This window comes from Lipotes vexillifer, unplaced genomic scaffold (assembly GCF_000442215.2).
Source record: "Lipotes vexillifer unplaced genomic scaffold, Lipotes_vexillifer_v1.1 scaffold1009, whole genome shotgun sequence".
Classification (NCBI taxonomy): domain Eukaryota; kingdom Metazoa; phylum Chordata; class Mammalia; order Artiodactyla; family Lipotidae; genus Lipotes; species Lipotes vexillifer.
This window is the reverse complement of record NW_006772405.1, coordinates 1109840-1134929: the sequence shown is the minus strand read 5'-3', so window position 1 is coordinate 1134929 and position 25090 is coordinate 1109840. Positions and strand designations below refer to the sequence as shown.

Here is a 25090-nt window from a genome sequence, read left to right as displayed (position 1 = left end):
AATATTTTCTCAGGCACTTTCTCTCTCTCTTCCCCTCTGGGACCCCTATAATGCAAATATTTGTGCATTTAATGTTGTCCCACAGGTGTCTGAGACTATCCTCATTTCTTTTCATTCTTTTTTCTTTATTCTGTTCCACAGCAATGATTTCCACCACTCTCTCTTCCACTTATTCATTCTTCTGCCTCGTTTATTCTGCTACTGATTCCTTCTTGTGTGTTTTTCATTTCAGTTATTGTATTGGTCATCTCTGTTTCTTTGTTCTTTAGATCCTCTAGCTCTTTTTTAATTCTCAGTCTGTGCCTCCATTCTTTTTCCGAGATATTGGATCATCTTTACTATCCTTACTCTGAATTCTTTTTCAGGTAGACTGCCTATCTCCACTTCACTCTGTTGTTCTTCTGGGTTTTTATCTTGTTCCTGGAACAACATAAAATATGTCTGGAACATATTTCTCTGCCATCTCATTTTTTCTAAATTTCTGTGTTTGTGGTTTCCTTTCCACACGCTGCAGGATTGTATTTCCTCTTGCTTCTGGTGTCTGCCCCCTGGCGGGTGAGGTTGGTCCAGGGGCTTGTGCAGGCTTCCTGGTGGGAGGAACTGGTGCCTGCCCACTGGTGGGTGGATCTGGGTCTTGTCTCTCTGGTGGGCAGGGCCATGTCAAGGTGTATGTTTAGAGGTGGCTGTGAGCTCAGTACAGCTTTAGGCAGCCTGTCTGTTGATTGGTGGGGCTGTGTCCCCCGCCCTGCTTGTTGTCATTTAGCCTGAGGTGTTCCAGCACTGGAGCCTACAGGCTGTTGGGTGGGACCAGGTCTCTGTGCCAAAATTGCGCCCTCCCTGAGAACTCATGCCAATCAGTATTCCCTGGGGCCTTTGCCGCCAGTGTCCCTGCCCCCACAGTGAGCCACAGCTGACCTCCACCTTCCCTGGAGACCCTCCAAGATCCGCAAGTAGGTCTAGTCCAGGCTCCTGTGGAGTCACTGCTTTGTGCTGGGTCCCTCCAAGAGTGGAATCTGTTTCCCCTTGTCCGAGGAGCTCCTGCACTCGAGAACTGCTGGCCTTCAAAGCCAAATGCTCTGGGAGCTCCTCCTCCCAATGCCAGACCCTCAGGGTGGGGACCCTGACGTTGGGCTCAGAACTCTCTCTCCTGTGGGAGAACCTCTGCAATGCAGTTATTTTCCAGTCTGTAGGTCACCCACCCAGCAGGCATGGGATTTGATTATATTGCAAAAGCACCCCTCCTACCATCTCATCGTGGCCTCTTCTTTCTCTTTGGGGGTAAAATACCTTTTTAGGTAGGTTCCAGTCTTTTTTGTCAATGGTTGTTCAGCAGTTAGTTGTGATTTTGGTGTTTTTGTGAGAGGAGGTGAGCTCAAGTCCTTCTCCACCATCTTGTCCGGAATTGAGAAGCTTTTAGTTTGGATGCTTTCTGACTCTTTTCTTAGTGTGTGCTGGCCATTATTCCTTTCAAATGGTGTGTGGGTGCGTGGCAGCCTGTGCACACTCCTGGTATGGCAGGAGCAGCAATTGGCGCCTACTCGTGGGTCTCCCAGCAGCGGCAGTGGCCCATGTGCCCCCAGGCCAGTAGGGGCAGAGATTGTTGTCTGCTCCTGTGTCTCTTAGCAGCAGTGATGGCCCACGCACTCCCGGGACAGCAGGGACCATGATTGGTGCCTGCTCGCTGCCTGTGTGTACTCTCTGGATGGTGGGGGTGGGACTGGCGCCTGCTCCCGGATCTCTTAGTAGCAGCGGTGGCCCGCACCCTCCCAGGACAGCAGGGACAGTGACTGGAGCTTGCTCCTGGCCTGTGCGTGCTCCCCGGACATTGGGTGCAGTGATTGGTACCTGCTCGTGGGTCTCTTAATGGTGGCAGTGGCCCACACACTCCCGAGATAGCAGGGACAGTGCTTGGTGGCTGCTCGCGGGTCTCGTATTTGCGGTGGTGGCCTGCGCACCCCTGCGACAGTGGGGACAGCACTTGGCGCCTGCTCACGGTTCTCTTATTGATGGTGGCTGCCCATGCCTGCCTCTGGAGCCATGATGGCAGTGGTGGCTCGTGCCCGCCCCTGGAGCTCACGTAGGTGGTGTCCTGTTGCCTGAGAACGTGCGCACAGGGAAAGAAGCCCCTATGGTGGTCCCACCCCTCTCCTTGCATGGCCCCCAACAATAGTATCTTGCCTCCATAGCGGTCCCAGGCTTCTTCTGAATGCACCCTAAGTTGCCACACTCCACCCTCTTCAGGCTGTCTCTGCATAGCCAACCCTGGTCCTCTCCCTGGGTCTGACCTCCGAAGCCCAGGCTTCAGCACCCAGCCCCTGCCCATGCGGGCGGACGAGGGTCTCAGGCTGGGGAGCACAGGGCGGCAGTACTGACCACCTGTGCAGGTCACTGTCCGTTTTGCCTTCCACAGACTGGTTGCTGCACTCTCCTCCGAGGCTCTGAGGCTCCCCCTCTGTCCAGGCTGATCTCCCCACGGGTGAGGGAACCTCCCAGGGTGTGGGAACCTTTCCTCCTTCACAGCTCCCTCCCTGGGGCGCAGGTCCTGTCCTGATCCCTTTCTGTCTTTCTTTTTCTTTTGTCTTATCTGGTTATGTGGAGGCTTTCTTGCCCTTTCAGAAGTCTGAGGCCAGTGTTTAGATTTTCTGTGCAAATTGTTCCACTTGTAGATGTTTTTTTTTTTTTTTTTTTTTTTTTTTTTGGCGGTACGCGGGCCTCTCACTGCTGTGGCCTCTCCCGTTGTGGAGCACAGGCTCCGGACGCACAGGCTCAGCGGCCACGGCTCACGGGCCCAGCCGCTCCGCGGCACGTGGGGGGGATCTTCCCGGACCGGGGCACGAACCCGTGTCCCCTGCATTGGCAGGCGGACTCTCAACCACTGCGCCACCAGGGAAGCCCTGTAGATGTATTTTTGATGTATCTGTGGGAAGAGGTGAGCTCCATGTCCTGTTCCTCTGCCATCCTGATTCCTCAGCCCTTGCTAAATTAATTTAGGTAATGGGAATCCACTGACTATCCAGGTCACTTCAAATAAGATAAAATACTCAAACATTATTTGCTAAACAGGTCTAAATTTACCTACTTCTGTCTCCTTACAAGAAGGAAACTAAAGATGTTTGGGTTTACTAGACACAACTCTTGTACCACATTGAGGAAAGAAATTATGCTATGAGAAGATGTATGTTTCTAGAGGTTAAGTGATATGCCAGTCAGGAATGCTGGTATGACAAACAGTTCACAGTTACTTGCTACTTGTCAGTTTTCACTAGAGATTAACGTTTTTAAGGGTTAAAATTATAATATGTAATTAAAGCTACTAAAGATAATAAGGGAAACATTTCAGTATGCAAGGAAAGTAGGGTGTGTTTTTTTCAGCAAAAGAAGGTATGAAGAATGGAAGTGAATTTTGTTAAGTGGAAAGAATGATCTTGTCGTAGAACTGGTCGTTTCTGGATGGGAAAATAAGGGACAGACTAACAGGAACAGAGAAAGTTGTGGAAGGTTCGTAAAAAGGGAGCCCTGAAAAGGAGTTTTGTACATGGGCAGGCTGGGATTGGATTAAATTTAATTAGGTAAGTGGATATTACTATTAAAAGTAGGCTGGTGCAAGACTGGATTTGGTTCCTCTGTTAAGAGAACAAAGTTATCTTGAAATACTGCTTTTGAAAACAGATTATGTGAGATTCTTTTTCTGTAAGTCATCTTTATTTGTTTTTGAAAATTTTTTTTTTTTTTTTGGTACGTGGGCCTTTCACTGTCGTGGCCTCTGCCGTTGCGGAGCACAGGCTCTGGACGCGCAGGCTCAGCGGCTATGGCTCACGGGCCTAGCCACTCTGCAGCATGTGGGATCTTCCCGGAATTTTTTTTTTTTTTTTGGTACGTGGGCCTTTCACTGTCGTGGCCTCTGCCGTAGCGGAGCACAGGCTCTGGACGCGCAGGCTCAGCGGCTATGGCTCACGGGCCTAGCCACTCTGCAGCATGTGGGATCTTCCCGGACCGGGGCACGAACCCATGTCCCCTGCATCGGCAGGCAGACTCTCAATCACTGCGCCGCCAGGGAAGCCCGAAATCTTTTGTCACTTTAAGTGAATAAGTATTGTTTCACGGTGACCTATGATCCTATTTGACCAAGTGTTTTGAAACCTTTTTGATATTTTTGACAAAACTTCCCAAATAACAAATTCTAACTGAAGTTCTTTTGACTTCCAGCTAACCCTGGGATGCTTCAAAGAAACCCTGCAACATCTCAGAGAGAAATGTTAAACTAATCAGGCTAATTTCGTATGTTAAATTACTTGAGAAGCACTGTCAGGTGATTGGAGATAAACCTTCTTAGGTTATAATGGTATGGGTAAATGTCATTAATACAGATATTCCAAAATTTATACGGAATTCCTAAAAATCTGGTATGTCCTGGTGGTATAAGGTTATCAGTCATAATTCTAGGTGTTATCTTACTTAGGATGTTGTATGTCACAGAAATATCCAAGTTTCTTGTCAGTTACATTATAATCAATCAGATCTTTAACCATGCCATTTTAAGTCTTGCTGTTTATACACAATCATTGTTTTACTCTGATGCTTTTATATATGAAGATCTTAGTGAAGATTCATAAAAAGCACTTTTGATAAATACAGGTTTTTGATAACTTTTAGATCTTACTCCTGAACTGGGTAAGAAATTTAAAAAGACTAATGGAAAACCCGACAACTTCATCTAGATGAACAGGAATTAATTACATGGACTGAATGAATTGATGAACATGACTTATAATTTTATGACTTTTTTCTGAAATATACTGGTTTTTAATCTCTGTTTTCCAGAAAACCTTTCCTCTTACGCTAACTATGACCTTCAACAAGTTGATAAAGTATACCTTTGTAAACGAAGATGAAACATTTATCTTTTTCTCTCTACCTGATCCCTCCAGAATTTGGCTTCTCCAGTTGGCTCCCCTGTGGACTTGATGGCTTATTTTGACCAGATTACAACTAGTTATACTAATCACTGTTTTAGTTTGTTCTCTTTTGGCATTTTCAAATTATTTATGCCTTGTGCCTCTCTCTGCTGCACTATCAGTTTATTAATGTTACTAGCTGTATTACTTATATCCTGTTTTATGAGATTGTTTTCTCTTACATTACCAAAGTGTAACCAAGCCTCCAGCAAAATTAGTGACGTCTCGAGTTAGTTGATCATGTACATAACTCTACATAGAATAACTGTAATAGTGCAATTCTGGATCTGGGAAGAAGCAACAAGGGAAAACATTTCCTGGATCACAACAGACCAATAAGACGGGTGATCCAGAGAATTTTAGATTATCAACAGGGTCTAATCCAAAACAAATCAGCACATTGAGTGGCCTATCAACAGAATCTTCGCGTGATCAAGGGATGAGCCTTCCTAACCCTGAGGGACAAAGTTGGTCATGAAATGCCTCCCAAATATATTGGTTGAATTTATGGCCAACAGGAAGCACTGTGAGCAAAGACTGTCACCTGCCGTATCAGTAAACAAGCCATGAAGCCATCAACCTCTGCAGCCACCACCAATGGTGTAGCCTGAGGGGATTCAGAATGGAGAAAAACAGGATACTGGCCCTAGATAGTTAAGGTGCATATTAAAGGAATGATTTCAATGAGCCAAGGGCTTGCATCTTCCTATACATAGAAAAGCACTAAATTCATTAACTGTAGATGTCTGTTTTTTCATTAATTAGCAGCAATCTTGTGATGTTCGACTTCCTGGTTTCATTTTTGCAAAAACTCCTACATATTCCCGGCTCCTCCCTTACCTCTTTGGAACACTCTCTCAGAGCTATCTGAGAGGCTGTCTCCTGGGCTTAGGTCCTCAGTATGTCTGCAGAATAAAACATAGTTCTCAACTTCTGGGTCGTGCGGTTTGTTTGTTTTCAGTCGACAGTTTCTATGGTAGTTCTATGTGGTAACTTTTTGAGGGACCACAAACTCTTTCTCAGCAGCTGCACTACCTTCCATCCCCAGCAGTGATGCACAAGTCACTGGCATCCACTGACCACAATGTGAGAAGAACCTGCTTGAGCATGAGGCCAGTGCAAAGGCAATCCAGCGTGTAAGAGCAGAGAGAATCTCCCTATTGCAATTTGTTTAGCAGCTGGGTCAAGTTGTACCTGCAGCTAATCCTACCAGTTGACTTCTCAGTTTTGCCAAGTTTTGCATTCCTCTTTTCTATCATGAGTGGGTTTGAATTTGGTTTCTGTCCCTCACAAATGAACAAGTCCTCAGTAACGTACCATCTAAGCATCTCATTCAGTGGTGTGGCCTGCTTACCTTGTGCATGCTGCGGCCAGAATCGTCCTCCTCTCCTCCAGATGAGAACCTTCTGGCTCGGGGCACTGCCAAAAGACAGCCAGGATCAGCTCCCGCCCACGCTCCCCACTCAGCCTGCTCAGGCGAGAGGGCATAGTGGGGGCAGTACAGCCTTGACAGGTGGGGGTTTCCTCTTGGTTCCACCACTTTCTAGCTGAGTGACCCCGCACAAGTGCACTTCGGTGAACTGCCTCCACCATGGGTCTCCCTATACTGAGATGGCCAGCATCCCTTCCCATGCTTGGGCTGGAAAGTGCAGGTGAAGCTGACTGCCCAGACAGATCTAATAAACCTCAGCGTTGGGACTTTTCCTGTCGCTGGTAGGAGAAAAAGCCCTCTTTCTGCCAAGGATGGGAGGTAACCTGGACCTGCCAGAACTCGCCTTCCCATGATAAGGGCAGAATCAGCCTGAGACTGGAGCCACCCAACCCACAGGACAGGTCAAGTCCTGACGATGACCGTCTACATCTAGATCCAGCTATGCCTCAAAAACTTTCGGTCACATGACCCAGAAAATCCCTGTTTTGGCTTAAGGCTTTTGGAGGTGGTCTTTCCTTTTTTTTTCTTTTTTCTTTTCTTGTGTGTGTGTGTGTGTGATTGAAATACTCTCATCTAAGATTCCCCCTCTCCCCGCTCATGCCTGTTCGGTCTGGTCTCTCTTGCCTGTGCAGCCTCTGAACACTATCTCCCATGGGCACTGATGACTGTCCACTTTGGGTTGTAGTTGTGCTTGTGTCTTATCCCTTTTCTAAGTGGAGAATTCTTTGAGGGTGGCACAGGGTCATCTCTGAGCTCCCATGAAGCTTTGTTCAAAATGGACATTCATTACTAAAGTATTGTATGTATTGAATCAAAGTATGTATTGAGTCAAAGTGGCACGTACTGACAACTCCTCCACATACTTAAAAGAAACAGCCTGGGATGTCTGATTAGGTGGGATGGCACCTTGAGGACCATTAGGACCCCTTGCCAGGGTGCCTGTGGGAGACTTCCATCTCCCAACATCCTCTCTCTTCCGTCCTCCAGACCATTTTCCACCTACAGCCAAAGTGGTCTCTTAAAAACACAAATCTGATCATGTCACCACTTTTAACAACTTCCTCCTATTTTGGATAAAGACCAAAATCCTGACCTCAACCCACAAGGTCCTGTGGGATCTGGCCTCTCATCCCCCACCCCCTCCCCTCCCTCTCTGAGCTCAAGGTTGAGCTGACAGCCATTCCTTTGCTCCAGTGGAGCCTACCCTCCCATCTTGGGTCTTTGCATGTGCATTTCAACACTCTGCTGGCTTACCTGCTCCTCACCCTTCCTGTGGTAGCTGAGGCTCTGCATCTGAGCAGCTTTTGTCATCTTCCAGACCGGACAGCATGCCCCTACCATCAGCCCTTCTACCTCCTGTATTTCACCTGCTGTACATCACCTCCCTCTTCAGCTGGGGCCGATGTCTCATACACAAACCAGACCTGATCTGGTTTGCTTCCTAGTATCTCCCTAGGACCCATGGCTGCCCTGAGTACCTGTTTGCTGAATGAATAAATGAACTATCGCGTGAAGGGGTGGGCAACTGTCTGTGCTGGCCCTGTGTCCCTGGCGTAGGTGACGGGGCTGTGGTCCTGGCTCCCCTGTGAGGGGTGATACCTTTGGGGGACCCGTGGTAGGTCCAGTACTCAGACTCGGCAGCATAGTAGGGGTCTGGCGAGTAGGCTGGACTGTACTTGGAGGCCTGACTGATGTCTTCACTTGTTTTGCTCTTGGTTGCTGTCGACAAATCACCTGCAAAGGACCCAAAGAGAGCGCTTCAGGGAGGCAGAATGTCCTAGAAGAGTGTCCTGGACATACTCTCCCTTGTCTCAGCCAGGCTCCAGCCCTGGGGAGTGAGGCCACGTTCAGGCCAGGGTCTGGGACACGGAGCATCGGAGCTGGAAAAGCACTGAGGCCAAGCCTCTTCATTTTACGGTTGGGAATCTGAACACCTGAGAGGGGAAGGGTCTTGCTCAGACCACACAGCAAGTCAGACCAGAACTGGATCAGACCCCAGCTCAGGGCTCCTCCTACCAATTCCACAGACTCTCCTAAGTGAACACTAAGGCCGTGGCTCCTTTAAGTAAGATTAGACAGGTCCCAGGTGAGTCCTTGCCCTTACTACGTTCCTCACCCTCTAGAAGCCAGCCTTGTTGTGGATTCGAGCCACATCTTGGGTGGGATCGCCAAGCAGGGCCTGCTGCATGTTGAGTCAGGTCACCTTTCTCCTCATACTGAAATGACAAATCCTGCTTTGGGGGAGACTAGATGGCCTGAGGGAAGGAGCACTGGCCAGGGAGTCAGCAACGCTGGGTTCTGGTTCCAGTTCTGCCACTTAACTCAGCTGTAGCACTGGGCAAATCGTGCCCCTCTCCACCTCAGTTTCCTTGTCTTTATCAGAACTGGTCTGCTGGCTGAGGTGTCGTCCAGCTCTAAGCTTCCCCCTGAAGTCCACAACATGGGGGTGACCATCAAACCCACTGTAGGCACAAAACCTTCCAGGGCAATGACTATCATGCCCAAGACTGGTGAGAAGCTGACCAGGGCAGAGAGAGGGCTGGGGAAAGGAGATGGGGCCCCTGATCATTTCTCAGGAAGGAGAAGCTATAGGGACAAGCCCTAGGCTCCGTGGAGCCAGAGCAGCAGAGGGTCCTGGGATGGCTCTCAGCCAGCCAGCAGCACTTGCCCCCAAAGCTTGCAAATCCTCTTTGATGTGGGTCCTGTGCAGCCCCTCCCACTCCAGCCATTCTCATTCAGCCCTTTCATCCACCCTCTTATCTGCACAGTCCACCTCCAGCCCAGACTCCTCCTGAGCCTGCTTTGGTGCTGCCCCTCAGGCCCACCTACAAAATCCCACACAGTCCTGAGGGGCTTGGGACCTGGGGGCCTTTTCTGGATGTAAAGTTAAACTACCTTTGTCAGGGTTGGTGCCTTTCTGTGACCACTGGGGGTACATGGAGTGTCCTCCACAGCCACAGGTAGATGTGCACTGCTCAGGACTCACCTGGACTCCAGCCCAGTCCGCTCTGAAGTTGAGGATGTTTGTCTAAATTGTCAGATCGTAAGCAGCCAGAGCCACTGTTTATGCTTGTACCACCTCCTCCATCAGCCCAGTGAGTTTAGATCCCAGTACAGGGCTGCTTCTGCCTGTCTCCATGCTCGTCCAATTCTGTGTTCCCCCTGTGACCCCATAGGCACCCACAGGTACCTAAGGGTGGTACAGGGTGGCAGCTGTGCCTCTGCATCTTCAGAGGAAGGGGTGTGCTCATTCAACTGAGTGCTTTTGAAAGAACGAACAAGTCTCAGTGGTGGCTCCCACAGGGAGCACAGGTAGGAATTGTGAATGGAACTGGTTACAGGGCAGATTCATAGGGCAAACTCTTAGTATTTCTAATTAAGGAAGTCTAGGGCAGGGGAGGGGGCCAAGGTATCTGTTTTTTAAATAAATCTCTTGGGTGCAGTTGGCCCTCAGACACTTCTGTAAGAAACACTATATGGATGAATGAATGAAGGCACCCTCAGCTCCTTTCTCATCCGTATCCCCTTCTCCAGGCCTCCATCTACTCTCAGGACACGGTGACTGAGAACAGTTTAGAGCAGTGGTTCCCAAGCTGGGCTGGACATTAGAATCACCTGGAGAAACTGTAACAAATACAAAATTTGGATTCATGAAGTCTGGGGTGGGCCCAGGAATCTGTATGCATTCCACATGATTCTAATGAACGTCCAAGTCTGAGTACCAGCGCCTTGGAGTGTCACTCTCCCAGGGCTACATGCATTTGACAACGGTTTCTCTGACCATGGGCTTTAGGATAGCAGATAGCAGGGCAAGGTGGGTAGTGAGGAGATGGTGGGAAAGGATGTAGGGGATACAAGGCCTTCCTTGCCGTTTTGAAATGACACCAACCCCCTCCCCAAGGCCACCTTGAGTGACTGGGGGGCAGCCGACAAGAAGGACTGAGTTGCAGCCTTGTATGTGTCCCTCTGGTGGCCCTACAGAGCCATCTGCACAGATGATTAACTGCCCCTCCCCGTGCCTGGCCAAGCCCTCTCTGCCCCGGACCATACCATGCCGTTTGTAGATCGGGGGTTTCCGGTAGATGTTACTTTCTCCAGCTGCCAGTCAGACCGGGAAGGGACAGTGGGGAGGAGAGAGAGAAAGACAGGAGAAAAGGAGACGGCCAGTTGGTCAGGGGGTCCCAGAAGACAGAGGTGGTTAGCAACTTCTCCCAAGGCTCCCCCATCTTTCCCCCAGTGGGCTTCCTCTTCTAAAGGTGAGCTTCCAACCTCATCCCATCAGGTTCCAAGAAAGGTGAGGGGAAAGGAATGGATGGATTCAAATGGGGCTGAGGCAGGGGCTTGGGGCTTGGATGGTGGGCATAAAGGCATAAGGCAGGCGCGTGCTCAGCAAGACCCCATGCGGGAAGGTGCCCACCCAGCAGCCATGCCTCATTCCACATGGGCGTCCCCAGAACCCCGCAGCCACAGTTAGCACTCTCACCCCCTCCTCCCCAGTAGGCTGGATGGGACCTTTCTGGGGCAACCTCATGCTCACCACCTCCAGCCATGCTGGCCAGCTGCAGGCTCAGTGTTTCAGGGCCTTTGGACTTGCTGTTCCCTCTGCCCAGGATGTTTTTCCCTGGGGTCTCTTTTGGTTTCATTGTCACCTCCTCCAAGAAGCCCTCCCTGACCACCTCACATACCCCGGCCTCCCCCACGTCGTCACTCTATCGCAGTGCCCTGTTTTACTATGTTTAGCACCTATATCTCCTGAAATCATCCTTTTACTTATTTGTTTACTCGTTTATTAGCTCTCTCCCACATTAGAACTTAAACACCCTGAAGGATCTGGGCTGGTTTGAGCACAGTTGCACTTCCAGGACCCAGAACAGTGCCTGGCTGTCCAGAAGGAACACCACAGGCTCAAGGAAGCTAAGTAGCTGGTCTGAGGTCACAAGCTTATAAGCAGCAGAATCAAGGATTCAATCCCAAAAGCCCATGACCTTCAGCACAGTTACTGCCATGTCCCATCACAGCCCTTGGACATTCGAGGCACTTCCCTGGGCTGCTTCCTGGTGGTCCTAATCAAGGCTGGTTCTGTCTAGGGAGTGGGCTAAGGCCAGTGGGTGTGTCGGAGCTGGAGGCCAGTTAGTGCGGGTGACTGGTTAGGGAGGGTCCCCAGCACCCAGTTTCTCCTCGGTGCCGGTGCAGGGCGCCCAGCGACCCCACAGAGCATGCACCCATGCCAGGAATTCCGGGCTGGCAGCCTACCTGGGATGTGAAAGTGCTTGGGAGCCTGGTAAGAGGTCGGAGTGGAGGACCTCACATCTAACTGGCTATGGTATGGAGAGCTCCGGCCACTCTCGGGCCCTGGAGCACGCAGGCAGTGGTCCCCAGAGAGAGCAGAGGCACAGAGAAAACAGGCATTAATGCAGTGGCGGTGGTTACGGCAGCAGTGAGGTGATGACAGCAGGGATGGGGGCTGTGCTCTCATGCACCGGGTCTGCAGAAACAGGCTTGACCCTGTTGTCTTGCTTCACCCCAAAGTCAGATTTTGTGGGTTGTAAGAGTCAACAGCACTGAGGCTTCTCTTAGCTCCCCACCTGGGCCCCTCCCTTAATTGCTCTGCCTGCTTCATCCCTAACCTCAGGGTGGCCCTCAGGTGAAGCCCAGGACACTTTCCCCATTTCTGATCCTCTGGCTCTGCCTTCTGGATGGGACAGGACAGAGGATGAGGATGGAGACGTTTTCTTCCAGCCAGGACGGCTGGGCTTCCTGCCACTCCCCTCCCCGCAGCAGCACGCCACCCACCTTCCCGCTGCATCTTCTTCCCCTGCCAGTGGCATCTGCAGGGACTCAGTGACGCCTGGGTGGCCACGATCCCCCAGAGGACCATGTTGTAAGGGAGATAACCCAGGGAAGCCCCATGCTGTCTAGGCACTGTGTTGTCACCCGCTGGCTCTTCCTGTCCCTTTGGGAGCTTCCCCCTTCCTTACCAGAGCGGTAATAGTGATGAGAGCGGGAGAAGGTGGGGGACATGCCCTGCCGGCTGTAGGTGGGGGAGTCGATGTATCCCGGGCTGGAGGCCCGTCTCTGCCGGAGGTCCAGGTTCTCATAGATGTCCTGGGGGAGGAAGCAGGGCCATAATAAGCAAGATCTGCAATTAGGGGGGCCTATAGCCCCAAGGTCCAGCAGTCAGGTGGGGAAGTGACATGGAATCTGGGATCGCAGGGGCTGAAGCATGGTTTTGCCCTTCTGAATACAGAGACCCCCTCCCTGGGTTACATGCACAGCCCGAGGAAGGCTGCAGAGACTTTCCAGGGCCTTCACCCATCACTCATGTGCCCTTGAATGGAACCCGTGGGTCAGGACCCTGGAATCCTGGCCAAGGATCACAGAAGCATCAGGGAGGCCATCTCTGGGTAGAAAGGTTCGCTCCCAGCCATCTCTACCCTTTAAGCCACTGCCACTTCCTCCAGGTCATGCTCCTAAGTCTCCCTGTCTCTGCTTGCATTGGGGGAACACCTTCAGGGGCTTCAGTGGGTCGCGGGGGGGAGGGGATTGGGGGTCTGCTTGGTCAGCATAAAGGACACAACTATAGAAAAGGTGTCCTGGAACCAGTTTAATTACCTGGGAGTAGGGAGATAAGGTCCCCAGCGACTTGGAAGCGAAGTTTGAAGGCAGCCATGGAAGGAGTGCAAGGAGAGAGGAGGGCAAGAGGGAGGGACAGAGAGTGGTTACAGGGAGCAGAGAGAAGCCTGCAGCCGCCCCTTGTCCCCCACCCCAGAGAACGGCCTCAGCTCCCCAGAATATCAGCAGTGCTCACGGGTGGGAGGAAACCTTGAGACTATGCTCTTTTTACAAAGGGAAAAAACCACAGCCCAGAGAGGAGATGAGATGGCTCGGGGCCCCTCAGGGAAGAAGCGGTAGGGTCTTCACCTGGGCCCAGGCTTCCCCACCGCAAGCTCAGAGCCAGTTCATGGCCCTTCCCTGTGCCTCTACCAGTTCACGCCCTTCTGTGGCTCATAAGGACAGGACCCAGGGCAAGGCTCCCAAATGCAGGGCCAAGCAAGGGCCAGGCTGATGCCATCAATGCAGGAGTTGGGCCGGTTGGGGGGTGGGGGGCAAGCTGGGGATGGAAGGCACCGCCTGCAGAGGGGATGGCGCTCAGCTCCAGGGCACCCAGGCCTGGCTGGACCGTCCATCCCATGCTAACACAGCTTCTTAAGTTTCCAAGACAAGGCAGAAGCGCAGACTCTTATGTGAAATCTCCTAATGTTTAAATGTTGACAACTAGTTTACATTTTAAAAAGACACTCTGTGAGTGAAACAAAACAAATCTGGGGGCTGGCTGTGGCCTATGGGCCCCAGTTTGCCATCTCTGGCTTCAGGAGAATCAGCTTCTACCAAACGCTTGGTCCCCTTTTCCTGGTCCATTTCAGAGGCCAGAACTTAAGAGAATCTCAATCTCAGCATTGGGCTCTTAAACCAAATGGAACCCCATTCTCCTTAGAAAGGAAGTACAGATGAGGCCAGGGCTCCTTCTGAAGCTCCAGATGATCTCAGCTCAGGGGCCTGGGGTGGGGTGAGAAAACCTCCTGGGATGTAAACTGTCAGGACCTCCAGGGTAACAGCCACCCTGCCTTCTCCAGGAAACACTTTCTCTTGTCCAGCAACCATTTAATTATTTCAAAAGCCTTCTGATGTGTACTTTTTATAAGAGTGTCTCTTGCTCTGAGCACAGGGGCTTAAGGCCAGGGGCAGCACCCAGAGAACCTACCTAACTGGGGATTATAAACCTAAGTGGCCACTGAGCACAGCTGGGGATGAGAGCCGTAGGCTATGTATAAAATCTCTCCACTGTAAGAGAAACAACAGCTCAGGTGATAAGTGGTCACAGGTTCTTGGCTTTTATGTTGGGGTTCTCAGAGAGTAGTGGGGATCAGGGAGAACTGGGGAGCCCATGTCCTGCCTATAGAGGGAGCTGCTCCCCATCTCTAGGTGGTGGAAACACTGGTGTAGTGTTACCAGCTCCGATTTTTCAAGAGTAGCCAGATTTTGGATGAAATCACTTGATTTTTAAGTGTCGACTATAAATACCAGTTTAAAAGAGTCTGGGGGCCAACACTATGGCGGCTGAAGTCTCTGTGATGGAGGGGCCTGGGGACCCTGAGGGCCCTCCTCTCCTCCAACAGCCCCAGAGAGAGGGCGAGATGCCGTACCTCTCCATAGCCACACCTCTCCAGCATCTCGTCGGACGTGTATCTGGAATGAGGCTCGTAGGAAATGAGGTCGGGGCGCTGTACCTCGTAGATGGACTTAACCTTGGGGAGAGCTGCCAGGTCTTTGTAATTAAGGATCTCATTATCCACTTTAGCCTGAGGAAGAGGGAAATGGACAGGAAAGAAGCAGAAAGATAAGCCGAAAAGGGGAGAGGAAACAAAAGCCAGGCACAGAGGGGTATGAGCTTCTCCATCTAGGATGGAAGACTTGCAGAATGTGAGAATAAGACAGGTCATTCATTCCACCTGGGCTCACACTGACACCACATTGACAGAACATATGTGTGAGGTCCTGTGCTGTATAGGGATGATCTCCTCCAAATGTCAGGATGCCTCTGTGTAGTAAGTGTCAATATTATTCTTATTTTTTAGGACAAAAATTTTTAAAAATTTGTATGGAAAACACAAAAGACCCCAAATAGCCAAAACAATTATGAGAAAGAAAAATGGAGCTGGAGGAATCAGGCGCCCTGACTTCAGATTATATTACAAAGCTATAGTCAGCAAAACAGTATGGCACTGGCACAAAGACAGAAATATAGATCAATGGGACAGGAGAGAAATGCCAGAAATAAACCCACACACCTATGGTCAATTAATCTATTGACAAAGGAGGCGAGAATATACAATGGAGAAAAGACAGTCTCTTCAATGAGTGGTGCTGGGAAAACTGGACACCTACATGTAAAAGAATGAAATTCAAAAGAATCTAAATATACATTTCTCCAAAGAAGACATACAGGTGGCCCGAAAGCACATGAAAAGGTGCTCAACATCACTAATTATCAGAGAAACGTAAATCAAAACTATAATGAGGTATCACCTTGTACCAGTCAGAATGGCCATCATCAAAAAGTCTACAAACAATAAATGCTGGAAAAGGTGTGGAGAAAAGGGAACCCACCTACACTGTTGGTGGGAATGTAAATTGGTACAGCCACTATGGAGAACAGTATGGAGGTTCCTCAGAAAACTAAAAATAGAACTACCATATGATCCAGCAATCCTACTCCTGAGCATATATCTGGAGAAAACCATAATTCGAAAAGATACATGCACCCCAATGTTCACAGCAGCACTATTTACAAGAGCCAAGACATGGAAGCAACCTAAATGTCCATCGACAGAGGAATGGATAAAGAAGACGTGGTACGTATATACAATGGAATTATTACTCAGCCATAAAAAAGAGTGAAATAATGCTATTTGCAGCAACATGGATGGACCTGGAGATTGTCATGCTGGGTGAAGTAAGTCAGACAGAGAAAGACAAATATCATATGATATCACTTATATGTGTAATCTAGAAGGATGATACAGATGAATTTATTTGCAGAATAGAAACGGACTCACAGACTTCGAAAGCAGACTTATGGTTGCCAAGGGGGAAAGGTGGGAGCGGGGAGGAATAGACTGGGAGTTTGGGATTGACATATACACACTACTATACATGGAATGGACAGTCAACAGGGACCTGCTGTATAGCACAGGGAACGCTACTCAATATTCTGTAATAACCTATATGGGAAAAGACTCTGAAAAAGGAAGGATATATGTGTATGTATAGCTAAGTCACTTTAGCTGACTTAGCTACAGTACACCTGTACACCTGAAGCTGACACAACATTGTAAATCAACTATACTCCAACATAAAATAAAAAGTAAATTAAAAAAATATGATTCCTGTTTTCCAGATGAGGAAACTGAGGCTCAAAAGATTCTGCAACTTGTACCACTTAGCCAGTAGGGCTGAATCCAGCCTTCCAAACCCCACACAGTGAGGGCATCTTCATTCACAGCATCCTTGAAGAAGATGATGAAGATTGTAAAGACAGAATTAATCACGGCAGTAAAACACTAGCTAACACTTGATGACCACTTATTGTGAGCCAGACTCCAACCTAAGTCGCTTATATGGTTTAACTCCGTTAATCCATACAACCGCCAACTCTAATAGTACATACTAATATTATCCTCGTTTTTGCAAAAGGAAACAGGCACAGAGAAATCAGTGAACTCTCCCAAGGTCACAGCTAATAAGTAGCTGTACCAGAATTCAAACCCAGGCAGTCTAGCCTGGGAGCCTGCCCCCTCCACTGGCCTCTCCTGGCTTCCCAGGATGGCGAGTTCACCGTCTTAACAACCGGCAGAGGGCTGCACTCAGAGAGCTGCTCCTCGCATCGAACTGAAGCGAGCCTCTACCTACCACCTGCCTTGGCCTGAGTTCAACCCTCTAGAACCACAAGGACTTAGACAGCTTCCCCCACTCAGGACAGCTTCTATCTCGTGGCTCCTGAAGCCACGTCCTTTCCACATCTGCATCCTCCAGCCATTCCCTCTGTTTCTGGTCACCCGGTTTCTGCTATGGTCAGTCAGGATCTGTCCCCCAAAACCACTGTGGCTTACAAGGTCCCGAGATAAGGTAGATTAAGAGAGAATCCAAGAAGACTGTATTATCCTATAACGTTCTCCCAGTGTCTGGGGGGCCAGGTAATTCTCAGGGCCAAGACTGCCATAGAGAGAGCAACTTTCATAAAGACCCTGGGACTGCTGATGTTTTAAACACTTCCCAAGGCCCTTCCACTCCTTCATCCCCATCCCATCCTTCTGCTGTCTGGGCACCGTGCTGTTCATTGTCTGCTCACCTGAGACCCACTGCCCACTCCTCCTGGCCCTGGTCTGAGCTCTGAGGTCCCACGGACTGTGTCACAGGCTCCCTGGCTTTCAGCTGGGTTTGGCTAATGAGGGGCACCTGCAGGCTGAGGCTGAGTGGAGAGCGGGGCTGTGTACATGTCTCCCTTGCACCCGCCCTGCCCGGCCGTGATGGACTTGGCTCCTGTCCCGGCTGCTCTGCCACAGATGCAGCTCTGGCCAGCCCTTCCCTTTAGGCTTAGGGTGGTGACAGCCTCCTGTTGTTGCTGACTCTGGATGCTGCACTAGGTCTTGTGGGTCCCCTGACCCTGCCCACAATTCTGTACACACTCCCTCCACACTTAAACCCTTTGAGGTGTGCCATCTCATTTCTGCCAGAGACTGCCCAGGCCAGACACCCACAACTGTACCAATTTGGTGGGGTGTGGGTAGAGGGAACCTTAATAGGAGAGTCCACTTGCTGAATTAACTGCTGCCTTTTATCATGGGATGTTAGATTTTGACCTTGAGAGCTCTTGGCATCTTACAAACTTGTCAATATTTATCTGGGCACTTTACTCCAAACCTCAAAAATACTAAATTTATATTTCTTCCTATACTTCCTTGTTTACTGGGTTATAAATGAGCCTTAGGTCTGGAGGCACAGTGATGGAACAGAGGCATCCTAACATAATTATCCAGGAAGGAAGGAAGAGAACACATGGGGCTGGAGATGATTCTAGCAGTCAGTGGGGAGTGGAGCAAAGTTTGAAAGAACTTGCCTCCTCCAGGTTCACTGATCATTCTATTTTAATACCAAACCTCCATATTTATGAACACTGAACCAATACTGGATCTCTCTGCCTGTTACTAAATGTCCCAAAAGTGGTTGGATGGATTCTTCCCTGAATTTGGAAACCATGTGTGGAATGGTCTGACTTAAAACATGGCTCACATGACAAGGGCAGTCATTCCCCAGAGAAGCTGGAGGTGAGAGCAGGAGAATACGGGAGGGGAGACACAGGCCAATGCTGGGATATGCCAGGGGTAACTGGTCTCCGTGGATAAGCCCCCATTTGAAGGGCACAATGGCAGGTGTCTCCAGCTGCTGCTGTTCATCTGTAGAGGGGCTGCTTCTCACAGGGGCAACTCTACGAGCTTCCTCCAGAATGCCAGGGTGAACGTCATCTGGGCCTAACTCAATTCACAAAATTTAAGGCGGCTTCCCAGAAGCCCAGGGAGGCCAGCTAGGGGGTAGTGGCATTCTATGCAGCTGTGTGTGTCTGGTAACGCTCTTCTGGAGACATGCTCACGTTTGTCAGTAATCTTCTCACCCTGTAGGCCCTGAAACTGAGCTCATTAATCCTACTGTGGTCTGGCCCCATTCACAGCACCAGGGGAGCTATCATCTCTCTTGTTCTGGACTGGAATCTTCAATGAGGACAGCCTGTGATCAAAGTCTCTTATCTTTTGTGGGAGCCACATGGCCGTGCTGACCCATATTGAAGTTGCAGTCAATGATAACTCTTACGTCTTTTTTTCATTTGAACAGAGGAAGAAAGGAAAGGAAATAGTCTCATCGATGGGCATTATCCAGGGATCGAGGACGAAACTGAATGTGGATCTGGAGTGAAATAATGATGAAGCAATGGTGGGCAGGGCCTACTCAGGGCTGGCTTGTTTGGGGACTGTCTCTAGAGCTTCTCATGAGGAGTGGGTTTCCTGCTCTGGACCACTTCCCTCCTTTCTGGTCTTCATGGCCCTTTGACATGAGAAAGGCTGCAAGAGGTGTGCTGACTGCCAGGCCCCTCCCCTGCTCACTGCAGTCCTCTCCGGCTCTGCGTTCCTCACCTCCGTTACCTAACTTCTGTTTATCTCTCGGGCGTGGGCTTAACTGTTTCTTCCTCAGGACTCTTCTCCCAACTGGTCCTAGACTGTCAGGTCCCTCTGTCCATCTGCAGCATCATCAGAGCACCCTGCACTTTTTCTCCCTAGCACTTATTAGAATGGCATCTGATTATCCATGGACTTATGGGGTCAACGTCATGAGGACAGGCAGGTGCAGCGCGCCAGAGCCCAGCACTTAGCCCAGAGGAGACATTCAAGGATGCATTTGCTTAATGAATGAATGAATGAATAAATTACATATCCAAGGGACCTGTGAGGTCATCTGACTCAACTCTTGTCTGTTCTGCCACATCCCTGTAAATGAGGAGTGTCTCTGTGTTTCAATGCCTCTGGGGCTGGGAACTCAGACACATGCGCGTAGTTTGCTCCATCCCTGGACTTCTCACACGACTAGAAAGCTCTTCTTTATATTTGCAAACCCTTTATAGTCATGTTTCCACATTCATATGGCTTCTTCCTCCTGTCTGCCTCTTTATCACACGCCACTATCTCCACATCAACATCCCCCCCAAGACCCACTCCAAACACCACTCTGACCCAAATTTCACTTTGCCCTGGTCTCAAGGACTCAGGGGGAAGAGGCACATCATATTGGTTTCAGAGCTTCTACTGAACTTGATGTTATCCCTGTAACTATTTACAAGGCTGTGGGTTCTGTGAGGGTCCGTGTCTTCCCTGTCCCCGACTGCATCCTCAGGACCTAGCACGGAGTCTAGCACATGACAGGCACACACTAGACATCGGCTGGATGGAAACCTGACTGCTGTCTTTGGCTGTCCTTAGAGACTCTTTAATTAACAGGCCTGGGGATGAGCAAGGCTGTTCGGTGGCTGAAAACTGATACGTACGCAGATGACTCGGTTGGGTGACCCGATGCTAGATCCAGGGGGTGAGATGGAAGTTTCAGACGTCCGCCTATGCTGTGGGAGAGATGAAGACAGAGGGTGAGAGACGGCATCTCCAACCTTGTGGGGAGCGGGGAGATGGGGCTATAAGAACGCAGTTCTTCAGGGAACATTAGCAATACTGCTAAAAGCACTCTCTGGCTGTTTCTGTACTGTCTCTTTATTTTCTGCCTTTTTAATCAATGTCTGATTGTGAATGAAATTGGAAATGCACAGGACTTTACGCTGTTGAACAGGATTTTTTTTAAACATTTTTAATTGGCCTTTTAGATAGGAAGCTACTCATAAAACTTCATTTTGGCTTATCCCAGTCAATAATGTATTTACTTTAAATGAATAAAACTGGTTAGCATCATTCCTTAGCAGTTTGTTTATACAAAACATAAAGGTAGGTTAAACGTCATGTAATTGCACAACATACTGATTCTTTTTATAGTGTATCCATTGCAAAATGACATCAACCTAAGTGAGAAACTTAAAAAATCTTTCTCTGGACAATGGCAATGATGATGGCTCCTTTAACAGAACAGCACAAAGTTTATCTTGCTGCATCTAAGAGCATGACGTGGTTAAAAAGTAAACAGATTGGAAATCAAGGACCACTGGTAAACTATGCGATTTTAGGGAGCCTGAATTCCTGATCTGTGAAATGCAGGGGCTGGTCTCAAGGACTGCTACATTCCCTTCCACACCTCTCATCCTGCAACTTAAAGCATTCTAAGTTGGAATATATAGCACTGTTTCCCAAACTGTAGACTGCGAACTAGTGTGGCTCTGGGGAGATGAATTTTGGCAGAAAATTTGACAATACTGCGTCACAGAGCGAGAGAATAAAATGTAAAATTCTATTTCAGTCCTCTTGGTTAGATCAAGGCGGAAGTCTTAATTTGGTCCTAATACATTTCAATAACAATTGCTAATTCCACCTTCCACACCTCACCCCCCCTCCTTTTTTTTTAAATAAAGAGAGTTCAGGTAACATGATTTAGCTAGAATTTCTAAGAGTTATTGTTACGAAATATTTCATTTTCAATGAATTAATTTAGGGTTAACCTTCTATTTATAAAAAATAATACGGGTTTTCCACTGGGTGATATAAAGTTTTATTTTAAAATAAGTTTGATGAAGTAAAAAGTAGTGAGTTGATGTAAAGAAAAAAATGAAGCATATAATAATACGGGTGATACACAGATACAGCAAAAAGCATCGGGGCTGTAGAGGGATAACTGAAATTTGAGAAATGCCAACGAAGAGAAGGAAACTGTGGAAGAAAAGGACAATAAGGTTTTCTTAGACCTTAAAAGGGAGAGGCCTTGGAAGAAACAGGGGAACTCACAGCTCAAAAAAAATATGCATCAATAGACCAGCTCTTTCACAAATGAAACAGATGAGATGGCAAAGGGGATAATGTTTAACCAGCTGGTCAGAAACTGTACACATGTGTTTTTAGTTGAGATTCTAGCAGGTAACTTTAATAGCGTCCCAAGGGCCAAGTTGATATCTGGGGGCCAGAGTGTAGAGACACCCCAACACACAACCCAGGTCTCCCCTCCATACCATCAAAGACTCAGGAGCTGTGCCCCACCCCTCTTGCAGTCCTTGGATCAAGAACCCAGATTCACAGGACTTCCTAGTACTTATCAGAGCACAGTCATTCAGACGGACACAAGACCTCAGCTGCTCTAGCATGTGCCTGGGGACGCTGGCTGTGCTTCTGCCCGGCTGCATTACTGTGGGCAAGTCACCACCCTCTTTAAGGCCTTGGTTTTCTCACAAGCAAAGCAAAGACACAATTCCTAACCCACCTGCCCAATGGTGTTAAATCAAATCAGACGGTGGCTGTGAAGATGCCTTGCAAACTGTCAATTTCTGTGACAATTTTAACCACTGTTATTAATGACCTTCGGCTCGGGAAAAACCATGGCCTATGTGCCTCAGAGAGGTCACCATCTTGGTAAGTAATGGGAAGGGTATAGCCTCACCCCAGAAACACTAAAAACTCACATTCACACAGCGCTTTACCGTTTTCAAAGTGCTCTCACATCCAACGTCTTAATCCCTTCAAAAACCCCATGAGGTGGATGTTACTATTAAGGAAATCCAAGGATACAGGCACACATTTGAAAGTGTACACACTAAGGAGTGACTCTCTAGTGAAGCACAGTGCCCCCAGCCTGTGGCTAGAAGTAGCTGGTTTGGTATCGCCACCAGCTTGCTTACCTTTAACTTCTTATCTGCCCGGGCTGCCTGTTTGCAGATGGGGTGCCAAACCTCGGAGCCTAAGGGGCCAGGAAAATAACAAAGCCTCAGATCTTTCACATCTACTAGAATTTGGGGTCTCTCCCCAACCTCCACCTCCATTTACTCCCCTGCACAGCAGCCAGGAGGACCCCCTGGTTTTCAGATCTCTGCCACCACATCGATTCAACCACCCATGCACTCTGCCTGTACAAACCCTGCCCTTCCTCGAGGTCCACATCTCACATGACATCTTGTGACCCTTCTTACCTGCCAGCTGGGAGTGACTTCTCTCTCCTCTATGATCCATCGTTCTTCGTATCATTCCCAGCACATATGGCCTTAACACATAGTAGCTTGTGGATTTATCACTCCCAGTAAATTAAGAGCTCCTTCTGGGTGGGAGCTGAGCTTTCTTCATTGCTGGGTCTCCCATGGCATCCAGCATGGGGCTTTGCTCCCAGCAGAGGCCCCGTACATGTTTGTGGGGTGATTACATGAGTGGACGATCGGCAGTGAGTGACACAGAGCAGGTGGTCGATAAATATTTGTTGAACGAATGAATGGCAGTGGAGGTGAAATAAAGGGACAGACTGTGGTGAACTCCAGCCTTCCTTTCTCTTCAAAGACTTATGACAGTCTACCAGAGCTATCACATTTAAGGGAAGGGGGTGTCATGATGTATATATTCTGCTTGAGAGCACTATCCTGACCTGCTAATTTCTAAGAGACTCCAGACTCTTCAAACTTAGCATAGTCGGCTGCCCACATTCTATTGTGGATGGGGGTCCAGTTGGCCAGCCCCAAATCGGAGAGGCCAATTTGGAAAGGCATGAGCAACAGGTGGCTGGTCATGTGCTGAGAAGAAGCCCCAAATATTACACATTCCCCAAAGAAAGGACAGGTGTCCTGGATTAGAGGGAAAAATAGGAACATATTATCCCTCTGGTGCCACTGCTCTTGTAATCGACCCTAAAAGGAAAGGAGCCAGCAAATGGCTAGATTCCTGAGCACCCAGATGGCATTTGTTTGTCTGACTTCATTTTTAGAATATCTTTTCCATTATGGTTTGTTGCCTGGAACCCCTAGGACTGGATACTGGCTAAGTGACAGGGGGGTGGTGTAAGGTTGAACAATGAGGCCTAAAAACATGGTGGTGAGAGGAGGGGCCCAAAGTAAGGAGCCCTGCTGGGGCTCTGCTCCGTCCCACTTGCTTCATCTGAATAACAATGAGGTGGGCTTTGGATGGTCTTGGAGATTAAAAATTCTAATTCTAGGGCCAGTTTTAAAAATTCTAATTCTAGGGCCAGTTTTGTCACTTGTGGGATGGGGCTCTCTGATTCTTCTTTGCTGATGTTCTTGGGTGTTCCTAATTGGCTCTGTATGAGATTACTTTCTTCTAATGTAAAGTGCAATGGCTCTCAAAGCCCAGTAGAGGGACTCTGGGTCTGCAGCTTGATCCGGCAATCTTAGGGTGTGTCCACTACCAAGTGGTGGGGTTGGGGTCGTAGCTTCGGGAATTATTAGGGAGAGCATTTCTGGTCCTCTCCGAGTTGCTGCTGAATCCACCAGAAGTTGTTTATTGCAGTGGCTCTGGCAGGAAGCACATGTTACAGGTCACTGTAGGAAATGGATGAAGTGGACACATGCCTCAGAAGGTTGTGAGATTAAGTGAAAGAGGCACAGGCAAGGTAAAAGGTCAGACAGAGGTTCTCAGAGGGGGAAACGGTGTGTAAAGCGAGGGCATCAGACTAGATCGTCTCTCCATGCCACTGACGTATCTGTTCTGAAATAAGGCTGAACCACAGATGGCTTCAGCATTCTGCATACAGGAAAGCAGGTTTTTATAAGAAGTGTGTGTGGGGGGTGGATGGGTGGGGGAGGGATCAAAAGGGAGAAAGAAACTATAATTAGAAATTTTAAAAAATCAGAAGTTTGGGTTTTGGCAGTGTATCATTTAAATTAAAGAGGGAAAGGATCTGTTGGAGGTTAGCAATAAACTTAGATAAATGAAGGTAAGAAAAGATGATTTGTTCATGAAGACCCCTGTAAGATTAGGGTCTGCATATGTCATCAGTCAATAGCTCTCATCCTAAAAGACTACCTGATTCAGAAATGAATGAGTGACTGGTTGGGTCCCATCTTTGTATTTTAGAAAAAGAGACAGACTGATATGCACCCACAGGACAATGGTAATCAGGATGGAGAGGCGACTCAAAATTAGGCCTTAAGGCAGGGTCTTCTCCATGGAGAAGAGAAGATATAACAGAATGGGGAAAAGGGTTTTTGAATAGTTTAATGCCTCTGTGGGAAGAGAGATTAACTTGCTCATCATGTCTTATAAGGCAGAACAAGGATTAAGGGCAGGGGAGTGGGAAGTACAAAGTATTGGGTGCACTTTTTGCTTGTTAGACTCCTGATTCCACGAGTTACACGCTCATCCTCTGAGACTATCACCCACAATTCCAGGTTCTGCAGTTAAAACCTCCTGTAAATGTGATGGAAGTGAAGGATTAGCTATTTCTGTATCAGTTGACTCAGAGATAGAAACCTAGATCTCCAAAACTGTCCCTCAGCCAGGCATTAAGGCTGTTTTTAATCCTTAGCGGAGTCAGCATTCAGCCTTCTCTCTCTGACTGGTTACAGCACACCCCATACCTGTAACACTGTGGATTATTTAAGGTTTGGGAACCCACCCACCTCTCTGCCAGGCCTGTAAATTCAATTTGCTAACACCTCTTTTTTTTTTTTTTTTTT

The 25090-nt window shown here is 48.7% G+C and overlaps 1 protein-coding gene across 1 annotated transcript in view; it reads right to left on the bottom strand.

Annotated features, from left to right (window-relative positions):
* Positions 1–25090, bottom strand: part of ABLIM3 (actin binding LIM protein family member 3) — a 142317-nt gene that overhangs the window by 18930 nt on the left and 98297 nt on the right. The window contains exons 9-17 of the mRNA XM_007447491.1: positions 22316–22374; positions 20039–20110; positions 14592–14747; positions 13000–13029; positions 12366–12492; positions 11641–11739; positions 10438–10485; positions 7987–8121; positions 6310–6374 (exon numbers count right to left, since the gene is read on the bottom strand). Coding sequence (XP_007447553.1) covers positions 6310–6374; positions 7987–8121; positions 10438–10485; positions 11641–11739; positions 12366–12492; positions 13000–13029; positions 14592–14747; positions 20039–20110; positions 22316–22374 — 791 coding nt within the window. The remainder of the gene's footprint in view (positions 1–6309; positions 6375–7986; positions 8122–10437; positions 10486–11640; positions 11740–12365; positions 12493–12999; positions 13030–14591; positions 14748–20038; positions 20111–22315; positions 22375–25090) is intronic.